This window comes from Sander vitreus, chromosome 18 (assembly GCF_031162955.1).
Source record: "Sander vitreus isolate 19-12246 chromosome 18, sanVit1, whole genome shotgun sequence".
NCBI lineage: Eukaryota > Metazoa > Chordata > Actinopteri > Perciformes > Percidae > Sander > Sander vitreus.
The window spans coordinates 10,796,145-10,807,834 of NC_135872.1; the positions used below are offsets into that span (position 1 = coordinate 10,796,145).

At 39.1% G+C, this 11,690-nt stretch overlaps 1 protein-coding gene across 1 annotated transcript; it reads right to left on the bottom strand.

Moving 5' to 3' along the window:
- Positions 1-551: 551 nt before the first annotated feature.
- On the bottom strand, positions 552-10,891 carry nrbp1 (nuclear receptor binding protein 1). The gene is made up of 18 exons (XM_078274699.1): positions 10,502-10,891; positions 9,749-10,007; positions 9,536-9,658; positions 8,426-8,527; positions 8,228-8,317; positions 8,025-8,065; positions 7,061-7,155; positions 6,837-6,920; positions 6,454-6,512; positions 5,969-6,067; positions 5,749-5,881; positions 5,452-5,542; positions 4,781-4,831; positions 3,627-3,762; positions 3,132-3,185; positions 2,937-3,000; positions 2,369-2,424; positions 552-2,258 (listed from the first exon to the last, which is right to left on the bottom strand). Exons 2-18 carry the CDS (start codon positions 9,977-9,979, stop codon positions 2,163-2,165), a joined length of 1,605 nt encoding a protein of 534 aa, XP_078130825.1. The 5' UTR covers positions 9,980-10,007; positions 10,502-10,891; the 3' UTR covers positions 552-2,162.
- Between the last annotated feature and the right edge of the window lie 799 nt (positions 10,892-11,690).

Sequence of the window (11,690 nt, forward strand, 5' to 3'; positions counted from 1 at the left end):
AAATAGTCATAGTATTGTATGTCATGAAAAAGTCATATTATAACATGTCATAAAAAGTCATAAAAAGTCATAGTATTGTATGTCATGAAAAAGTCATAAAAAGTAATATTATTGTATGTCATAAGTCATAGTATAGCATGTCATAAAAAGTCATTGTGTTGTATGTCATAAAAAAGTCATAGTCGTAGTATAGTATGTTAGAAAAGTCATAAAAGACATAGTATTATGTCATAAAAAGTCATAATATAGTATGTCATAAAAAGTCATAGTGTTGTATGCCATAAACAAATCATAAAAATGTCATAGTATGTCATAAAAAAGTAATAGGATTGTATGTCATAAAAAATCATAAAAGTCATAGTATAGTATGTTGTAAAAAGGCATAAAAGTCATAGTATAGCATGGTCATAAAAAGTCATGAAAACCAAAATGTATGCATCAACACTAAAGTAACATTAAAAACCCCAAAATGTCTCTAGTGATGCACAAAGCCTTCAATATTTTTCAAACATGCATATCCTTTATCATGGAAGTTTACAACACTAAACAAAGATTGTGTACAATTTTATTTCAGGAAGTGAAAAAATGGGGTAAATGCATTGCAGAAACAGAGCACAGTGTACAAGATGGTTACAAGCATGCTAGGTAGTTCCACACTTGTATCTCAAAGTATCTACAGACCCTGTAAGAAAGTAGTCCCAGCATAGAGTAGACTGGATCATTGACTACATTTTTAATAAAACCATTTCCAATTTATCTAAGTTCTTCCTGTTGCTGCGAAGGATCCAGAGGCCACAGGACATTTCCAACAGGATATAAAGTGTACAGCAGTGCAAACAGTTAACATATAAGGTTGGTCTGATAAGTGAAGTAAGTGAATATCTACATGGCGAGGGCGAAGTTTTTATCTCTGCTGTCACGTAGAATACCTCAGCCATGAAAAAAAACTAATAATTTAGAGACGCAAAATCTAAATGTTGACAGGCCTAAGCTGACAAAACCTTCTCTGCATTATAAATTACTTGATGATTCTATCACCATCACTGTTAAGATGAGAACTGAACCAACTCCAGCAGCAAGCTTGTTGCATGCATCAGTTTCCATTTAGACATAGAAAAGCATACATGCATTTACCAAACCTGTTGACAAACATCCATCAGATCGTGTTCTTAAACAAGAAAGCATCTTCACTTGGATCTAACCAACTTCTCCAGTAAAATGTTAAAATGTCACTTACGGACAACTTTTTATTGACCTAGACCTAATCGATAAGTGCTGCAATGGGCGACAGCCAGAAGCTACAGCAGTAGTTGGACCACAGTCAAGTGATGACATCCCCTTTTCATAGCAAATAACAGTGTGATTTAAAGAAAGAGAGCAAGTAAAAGCAGACATTCAAACAACCATTGGCCTTGGTGCTGGAAGTGAATTACAGTATACACACACTCAAGAAAAAAAATTTACAATAAAAATGTTTTTATATTTTAGCTGCAGCCCTTCAGATTGTTTTGCAGCTGCATGTTTCGTGACTATGTTGTATAATTACAGAATTCTGGAGTAAAAGTGACATAGCATCTGTTGCATTACTAGCTTGATGCATTTGAGTCTTCGAAAACCAATACAAGGTAGGAAGCCTCACATGCTGCTCAAGAGAAAGTTTGAAGGACCAGACAACCAGACATAACCTCACAACAACATAATACATACACTTTAGTATGCCGGGACAAAGATTTTTTTATACAGACAAACAGTTTTATGTAAAAATGTTTAAAATACAGTTTTAATACTGACTTAAAGAAAATACTGCTGTAATCCAGTTTTAGTGCTTATCTCTTTCTTAACTACTAGAGAACTGAAAGAAATCAGACAAAAAGTCAAAACATTTGTATTTTCCTTTAAGTTGCGACTAGGGTTTCCTCTTTTAAAAGAGAAGCAGATGGCTGTATTGGGTGGGAGGAAAAAAAACAAAGATAGAAAGCGAGAACCACTTAGTGGCAGCTTTTCCCACCAGAAGATACGACGACAAGCTGCAGGATCTGCAACCAGACCAAGGCTTCCTCCCCTGTCCTCGCAAAGCTTTTCTGCAACTAAGAGGTGGAGCAAAAAGCTAGTCCTGTTGTAGAGGATGAGGAGGGCTGAAAGAAGACCTAGTGAGTCCTCCGCTACGAGGAAACAGTCACCGGATTGAGAGAACCGTTCCGGCTGTAGAATTTTGAGAAGGCCTCTTCAAGAACGGATGCAAGTCGTGGCTGATCGCCCTGAAATGGAGAGACAGCAAGGTTAACAAATATCTTAGAGGCTGTTGTGGTTTTCTACTAATAGCATGAGTGTTCAGGTCAGCAGGGTCATGATAATGAACTCCACTTACCTCACTGATGAATCCCAGTTGAACAAGCTCCACAGCCAGCTCCTGCACGTTCTCATCTGAACAGAAACACAAGGCAGTCAGAATCATACATGGCGGTGGGGGTATGATGTGTTAAGATACCCTAGACTTTCCTTCTTTCTTTTTTTAACAACTGCATCATGCCAGTATTATCAACTATTATAATGTGCCTTGAACGTATTCAAGTTTGTTATTCAAGTAATTAAAAGTGCAACGTGGGGTTTTGACAATTGATAAAAAATGTCCCATATGTTCTACCAGCATCCACATAGAACATATCAACTTGCCCACAAATTCAATCCACAAGCAGACATTAAAGTGCATTTGATTACTAAAACTGGAGGTGACAGGGCGCTGTGGTGGTTTAAGGGTTAAGCTGCCAGCTATGAACCACAACATTCCTGTGTGGCTTGGCAACTTTGATGCATTTCTTCATCTCTCTCTTCAACCATTTCAAATAAGAGGCTGATGATTATGTGATAATTATAACTAAGGGTGAGAGTATTTGGTAACATTTTGGAATGTGTGTACATGGCATAAAGGCACTCACTTGGTAACAAATCGCAGCTTAAGTGCCTGTTCAATTTATCCTCAAGTTTCAAAAGTAAGGTCAGCTGAAAGGAGAATAAAACAATTCATTTCAAAAAGGTCTTAAAAACATAAAGCACTTTCAAATATGACATACGATACTTTGAAGCAGAAACATTAGTTTATCACTCATCAGACAGGCACCGTTGAAACTTACATGATGCTTGGTGCCCTCATCAACAGGCTCAATATTGCACTGCATCTGAAGGACCTGTGAAGGAAAATGGCTTAATATATGACACATCGAGGTGCAGAATATGATCAGAAAATATAGTGCTACACGCAAATGAATTAAAAAAACCAATGCAAATCCTGAGTAGACTCCAACTTATCATCCACACAATGCGTACATTTGCTTCCATAAAATGATCACTTGTGTTCTTTATTGTATTTTGCATCTCCCTCAATTTACCTACCCTAAAATCCAATTTCTATATTCAAAATATCCTCAAATACTTTGGATATTCTCCAACTATTCCCTACGATTTCTTGGACGAGGAATAATATAATTGTATAAATAAATTGTATTAATAGTGATTCACCGAATCGTGACAGTTTTAAGTTACTTGTAAAAACAAACCATGGATTTGGATTTGTTAATATCATTTGACAGAGATCTCATGTCTGTGCACTCCTGCATGTCAGTTCTTACCTTCCTGGTCTCGAGTTCTGCAGGTTCAGGAGTCGGGGTTTTTACTGAGGGGGGCACTATGGGCGACTTCACCGCCTCCTGCTGAGGTTGTTGTGGACATGGTACCCCAAACGCAGTCAGAGGATAGATCCCATTCCTGGTACATCAGAGGAAAAGAAGAGGCAAACCCTCAGGACAACTGCAAATGATTCATGCTGTGCAGGTGTGCCCTGAACACCAGAGGATATCTTTAACACTAGGGTTTTGCTGACCATGTATGTATTTAATGTACATACGATACCCTACTTCAGGCTTTGCACATATTCAACTGCAATACATCAGCAATTTCCCATTTTTGGCCATAATCAGTTGTTTCAGTGGATGGTGGGCAAAAGGGCGGTTAACGAATATTCTAAATTTGAATAGATATTCAAATAGTAAAAAGAAACAGACTTTCGAATATGAAAATGTATATTCAAATATTATAAAAGAGAGTAAAGAACTGGGCTGCTACTGCCTAAAACGTTCAGCTTCCTGTCTGATTGAGCCCAGCCTAGTCTCGCATTGCACAGCGATGCGGACGAAGCCCAGCTGGTCGGGAAGAAAATTCACAGTAAGTGGGCGTGTTGTTGACGTTCTATCATGTGGCTGCTGGTACCGGAAGTAAACAAACAATGACGGTGAAGAAGAAGACGGCACAAAGAAGCTAACGTAAATCTTTGACTGCAGAGACAGAAACCCTTCTTTGGGTAAGAGCCAAAGCCAATTTCGCCGGACAAATTCATGGACTGGCAAGAGACTCTGTTGTTTATGATCAAATTACGGCGTAATCCCCGGCATGTCCTGTCTCCTGCACGCTCCAGAGAGAGAGAGAGAGAGGACTAACGTTACACAAGTAGTTATGTCTCCCGTTGTATTGGTTTGCCCTCTTATGGACATAATAATGCACAAAAATAGATATTCGAATATATTCAAACCTCAGATTTTTTAGAAAGAATATTCAAATGTCATTTTTGGCCAATTTTGACAGCCCTAGTGAGCAATTCTCATTTCATTTCCCCCACCAAATCTTATTAGCAGATCCAGGCATCCAAGCCAGAATCATCAAATCATAGGCAAATCAACATCATATTTGTGCCCAAATACGCTCCCAGCTGTAGTAATTGCTTTCTTACCTTACATCTTCCAGGAACTTGTCCAGCTCAAGGGCAGGAAACTGAGAGAGCCTAAAGCAGAAGAAAAACTGTTACTCATGCTGAATATTCAGCCAATCAGGACAAGAGTGGGACTAAATCTTCAACTCAATTACTAACAATTTCACTCTCCTAGCAGGTAAGTTCAGGCGTTGTATCATTTAACTGTAATGCAACCCTTTGGACCAGGAAAAGATAACATTGAGAGTAGATCAGAATAGTATGATAACCAACAGACAAAACGCTGACAGCGTTTTGTGATATGAAATAAACATATGTAAATATAAATATTCTGTTGGTTTAAGATAAGATATATTTTCTTAATCCCACACTGGGGAAAATTCCTGTGCTACAGCAGCTCAAAAAAATCAGAATAACACAAATACACATTAAGTAGACATAGGAGAAAAACATAGAATTAGTTATAATAATAATAATAATAATACAAACATATTTACACAATAAACACCCTTATATAAACAGACAGTATATAAACACAGATATACAGATGAGTAAGGTGCAGATGAATAGAGCGTGATATACGAAGACAGAAAACCACAGGAATGCTACCAAAGATTTCCTTCCTTTCCATGGCTTTCATCCAATTATCTCTATATGTCAGTACGATGTGGTTGTGTGATACTCAGACTTACTTCATCAGAACTCCCTCCTTGGCCTCAACAATCACCAAGTTAGGGTCCATGTTCTTTGTCATCTCTTCTAAAGCATTTTCTGGAATCATATCTATATGTAAACAGAGAAGACAGCAATCAGATAAGAGCATTCACCCCTGATGGTTATTTTTCCACAATTAATTTCTTGTCTTAGGTGTGCTGTGTGTCTGTATATTTGGATTAAACAATGGGCCAATAACTGTTATCTTTAAACTGAAGATACTAATTACCAGTAATCATACATTCATACAAAACATTGTGTTTACTTTCACTCACGCTGGTGGCTGACGATGCAGTGTGCAGCCAGCAGCTTGAGTAAGGGCACCTCAAACAAGGCCTGGTGAAACAAAAGCTCCTTAGCCGTGGGTCGCTTACTGGGGTCCACCTCAAGACACTTCTGTATAAATTCCTGAGAAAACATGGGGGGACTTTAGGTTATGAATTTCTCTTCCAAACCGCCATATAGGCTTTAAACGGTTGTCTCTCCCTCACTCACCCGTTGCAATGGGTCCTCTAGGGACTGAATGGCACTGTTTATGGCTTCTTGGGACACATAAGATGAATCTCCATTACTCTGGATTTCCAACACAGCCATCTAAGGAAGTGATTGAACAAAGAAGGGTGTTGATTGGAAATGATTCATACATAAAAACACAAATGTCAACAGCAACCACTCTCATGTTACATAACTCATTTTGAAGACATTGGTCATCAAACACCTGATGTATTTCACAGACCAAAATTATTAAAAACTGTTTTTTTGTTAAACAACTGACATCCTGATTTTTATTTCTGTGACTGCCATAAAAAGCACACTAACACTATCTTTCAAAGCAAACAACACTAAGCATGTTGAAAGCTGGGGTGACATTTTTGTTAAGAATGCTTTGATACATCAGTGCATTACCAATCAAGCACATTTTTCATAAACAAAAGAATCGGCGATTATGCTCGTCAGTATGCCACTAGCTATCCTCTCACCTCTAAGGCGCACATTCCAAAGGAATAGATATCCACGGCTGTGGTAACATTGGCAACAGCTGAAAGCAGAAATAAGGTGGTCAATATCAATCTCAATCAAGGTACAATTCCAAGGAAATGTAATCCTGTATCACAGAAAATCTACTTCACAATGCAGGGCTATCTGAGAGAAATTACAGGATCTTTTTTGTGCCATTTTTTTGCCTTTATTGGACAGATGAAAGTAAGAGCCAGACTGGAAACAGAGAGATAGAGATGGGTATGACATGCAACAAAGGTACCACAGCCGGAATCAAAGCGGATATGTTGCGGTTACATGGCATGCACCGTAACCAGGCGCTCTGAAATTACAGGACCTTTGATGACAAATGACAAGCTCTTACCTCCATATTCTGGAGCAAAGAAGTGAAGGCTCTTCTGCTCTTCCCGACAAGTTTTCACATGGTTATTGATGGTGTCTGGAGCAACTGAAATAGTGGAGAAAAGCCTTAATAGTACCAGTACTAAAAATAACAGTGAGGGCATCTGTAGTATAGAAAAAGATTTGGCAAAAGATGGACATAACACTGGCTTTTCAATGTTCTGATATCTTCTAAATTATCTTTACCTGAGCCAATCTTGATGAGGCCGTTGTGCTGGATGAAGATGGTGTCACAGGTCAAGTTGCCATGAATGATGGGAGGTTCACAGGAGTGCAGGTAGCTGGAGACATTGAAACGCGGGTAAAGTCAATAAAACAACTGATACCACACCAGGGAACAAACTACTTATTTGTTTGCAGTTGGTGAATTTGAAAATTTACACGCCACTTTCAAGACAAAGTTGTCTGTAAAGTTTACAGTTGTAAAAACGACCTTTGTATTTGGACGTTGAATGGTGTAAATGCCCCATACTACAATTTATTCTTTAACACTAAGGGCGTTTTCACACCTGAAAGTCTGAACCAAGGTTCACGTTTTTGTTACATTGTATAAATTTGATCCAGAAAGTTTTGGTTTCACACTGCAGTTATGCAAGCGCACTAAAGAACTATCCATGACAAAACTACGTCCTGTCATCATCACATACGTGCGCTGCATCTCCCGACAGTTGTAACTGATTGGTTTGTAGACGGGCTTCCCTGTCTCGTATCCTCTCTCTGTCAGAGTTTCTGGCGGCTCTTTTTGTTTTGTTGCGTTGTTGAGAAGCAAGACACAGGAACTTTACTTGGGGTTTGAGGAGCTGCAGCATTTATTCAGAGACAAACTGAAACCTACACTGTACATTTACTACCACTTAACAAGTAAACTGCTGATTTATTCTCTGCTCTGATAGCCGACAGCCGTCTGCTCTGAGCACATTCACCGTCTCTCTCTCACATACACATAAGCACTGAGCTATTTTCTTAAGGAGCTTCCCCGGTCTTATAGAACGATGATAGCCTGCCAGAGCTTCCTGTAATTGGTCCGAAAGTCCGAACCATCCAAAAAGTGTTTTCATACTGCAAACAAACCGAACCATGATTCAGTTTGGTCTGGACCGAGACCACCTCTTTTGATCAGACCAAAATGTGGTCTTTTTGTTCTACTTACCTGAGAGCAGATAGTATTTGTGTGCACCAGCGCTTCCAGGCCTGTCAAACAGAAAATAAAAATGATTGTAAAATATGTTTAAAAAAAACAAACAGACTTAACAGTTGTTTTTTTTTTAAATCAACAGTAGTTGACTTGTCAGCGTCATTTCCAAGTAACTTCTTTTCCCAATCTGTTGATGAGTTACAGAAGAGCTTTCACACCTTTTCATTCATGGTCTTGTGGTTTTTCTTTGTTTTTTTCAAAAACTGTTTGAGACTTCCAGAGGACATGTACTCGGTGATAAAAATGACCTGCATACGAAGAAAACAAATGCAAACAGTTCATCGTAAAAGCCATTATGCTCAACACTTTTTATATGATTTGATAAAAAGGGGGATTTTCTTCAATGACCTCCTTACCCTCGCTCTGTTTTCTTTGACATCCGCCCAGTACTTGTGAAACTTCACAATGTTCAAATGCTCCAGCTGGATCAAATTGTCAAAAACAGCTTTGACTTTTTCCTGTGGGGAAAAAAAAAAAATAATTTAATTTTAATATATATATATATATATATATATATAATGTCAGATAGTCTTAACAGTAGCATATCACTGAATGTTACATCTTCCATCCATGTTGTCAAGTTAAGTTGGATTTTCTGTTTTATTGCAAAGAATGTTTTAACAATTCAGGCCAAGTAAGCTCATATTATTTTTTTTAATGGCCTGGCTTTCTCTTGGCCAGGAGGTCAGACTTCTGGTCAGACAGACTGTAAGTGCAAGGTCAAATGCAAACTCAACAGCTGTAAATGAGCGTCCATTAAAAGCAGCTCTGGGTTTGGCTCGTCACTCCATACAGACTATTTAATCATCAGACTATCGTTTTAACAACAAATATATATTAAAAGCTCAATTAGACTGAAAATGCCATTTTCTCACAGTCATTTGCATATTAAACAAAAAAGCTGCCTGTTGCAAACGGTCTTGCACTAATTGGTTGCTGCTTACAAGCCTTGCTCAAGGGCATCCAGTAGCTATCTAACACAGAATTACTAACTCATTTTTGTGTTTTTATTTTAAAAAGTAAGCAACAGACTGGATCTGATGACATTTCTGCAACCAAGATAATAGTGGGGAAATAGAAACCAAACAAGAGCCTTAAATCCAACTTCTTCTGGTTCCCCTTCAAATTGTTTCTGTAACTACTCAGGTACATGTTACTTTGCTATGGAGCTGGCAGCAACAAATCTGACCACTTTCCTAAGGAGCTTAGAGCCAAGGGGGGGGAGGAGGAAAACCAGAAGGGTTCTACATTGTTGTTGAGATCACAGTAAAGAATGCAACCTAACACAAAAAAACATAATCCCTGAAACCTTGTCGAAACATTTCATTCCTAGCAAGTATAAACGCTGTCCTCTTCCTGACGTAATCATTATAATGATCATTAATATAAACGTTTCATTCATGTTGTAATAAACGTAACATCTTCACACACAACTAACTACATCAACCTAGCAGCACTGCACCCACCTCCTGTAGTTTGAAATTCTTCCTTTCTGAGAACATGACCTCATTCCACACCACCTCAACTCCTTCCTCAGTGTCCATGGCCAAGTAAGCATTATCGATCCCGGGGACGTTGCGCTGATTCACCTACAGGAGGAAAACAAAATATTACATCACGCTTTATTTATACCTTAGTAAAGGTAAACTTGACCCCTCTGCCAAAGACATATCCCCTACCTCTTCTCTGCGTTTCTGCCAGCGTCCACACGGGCTTTCCTCCAAAATCTCTGACTCATCCTCGCTCTCCTCTTCCTCATCCTCTGTGGCAGCAGTGGCTGGAGGCTGGGTCACCATGGACACAGGGGGAGACACAGATGACACTGCTTGACCTGTGGGTGCAGCTGCCATGGACTCCGTTTTCACTTCCTGGGCAGTATCTGAGGCCTGCTTGTTCTCTCCCTCAGACATCGTCTTGGTTGTCAGGCCCAACAGCCAGCTGTGAGACACACAGAGATGCCCAAACACAATAAAAGCATCATACTCCACAACACTGTTGAGAAAGTCAAATCCAAAACCTGGCAATAATACCACATTTCAAACTAGCTTGACAGCATCGGTATGTACTTGGTGGCTGAGCTGTCTAACAAAGTTGCAGCAGAGAAATAACATTAGCTGTTGAGAGTTTGCAAAAGAAGTTAGCTTAGCTAGCACTCTACAGGAAGCCAATTTTCTTTCCGTGGATGGCGAAGGCATGACCCGCCCTACTCTCCCTGTGATTGGCTATTACTCGTTGTCTGCTCTGGTTGGGTTCGTTAGGTTTAGGCAAGAGGAGTGGGGTTGGTTAGGATCAGGGTGAGAATGTCAGGGTAAGCCAATCAGAGGCAGAGTGGGGCGGGACAAGTCTTCGCCATCCTGGAAAAAAAACTCACCTACAGTAAAGGCCATAATAAATCGTATCACAAATATGAGTAGAAGTAGCACACAGCTTACTTTTTAAAGACGGAAAATGTGACGATGCCAGCTCCAGTGTAGCAGACTCCCACCGTCGTAGACCAATCCCAGCTTCGTATTTATTTAGCTTTGTTAGCTACAAATCTTCGTTTCTCAGCAGAGTTGCAGCTAGCTTTGTGACGCTGCTAGCTAGCAGCAGTTTTAGCAGCCCACCGCCCCTTGCTGCTTCTCAAGACTCAAGACTTAAAATTAGCCTCTGCTAATGTGAGTTAACTACACAATATTACAACAGCGCCAGACGCGTTCACCGATTAATAACATTACAACAGTTCACAGTAGAGATGGGCGGATGATATCGAAGGTTGTTTCACTCCTGTGACGCGCACAGTTTCAATACATTGCCGAAGCTTGTATCAAATGAGGAATACCACGTGACTCATGGCGTCCGAAGCTTCATACGTCACTGACGTTTTATTACTGATAATACTGATGATAGTTTTGTCTTACTTTGGAGAAATGTGTTGTTTATTGTCTTGTAAAAGTATCTAACGTTACAGAACTCAGGAGTATATGTTTAATCCTATTATTAGAATGACTTGTCTGTTAACTTAATTATTGTAGTTTATATTCTACACACAGGTGACATCATTTTGTTGACAAACAGACAACCTGGAGTCAGGTGGTATTATTCCAGCCTAGGAGTGCTGGTTAATTTTTGGGTCTCTGAGCATATGATAAAGCTGCTGTGCACACTGTACTTAATGGGAACTAATGGGCAGCAAGTGGTAGTACTTGTGGGGTGTGTTTGTCCAAAAAAGCATATATTAGAGATAATACAGAGAGAAGTCTCAACATTGTTTTTTGTATCGTAAATAACTTTATAGCGTTGTGGTAATATTGAAACCCATTTCTGACAGGAAAGAAATAGCAGAAATGTTTGGAATGACAAAAATATAATTATTCATGGTAGTCAAATCAATTGTGAGATAGAGATTAATCTTATCATCTCATAATTTTGATTTAAGAAGCCATACCGTGAGTATTACCATGTAACATAAAACACCGTTAGTCTAACTGCACGATTTTGTCAAGGGGTCCATTCATCCTGGTTTATACTGAAACAACATTGCAGGTTTCTATTAAACCTGGCAACCCTGCGCTCAACAGCCTCCCTCTTTTTGGATGGATTGACAAACAATCAGGCCAAATGAATACTGAATTATGATGA

Bases quoted from the DNA above. Each gene is read 5' to 3' on its own strand.
- nrbp1 (XM_078274699.1), bottom strand. From the start codon at position 9,979: ATGTCTGAGGGAGAGAACAAGCAGGCCTCAGATACTGCCCAGGAAGTG. The intron at 6,921-7,060 runs GTAAAGATAATT...CCACTATTTCAG, and splicing joins CCTCATCAAGATTGGCTCAG to TTGCTCCAGACACCATCAAT. The intron at 3,186-3,626 runs GTAAGAACTGAC...TTTCCTTCACAG, and splicing joins CAGAACTCGAGACCAGGAAG to GTCCTTCAGATGCAGTGCAA.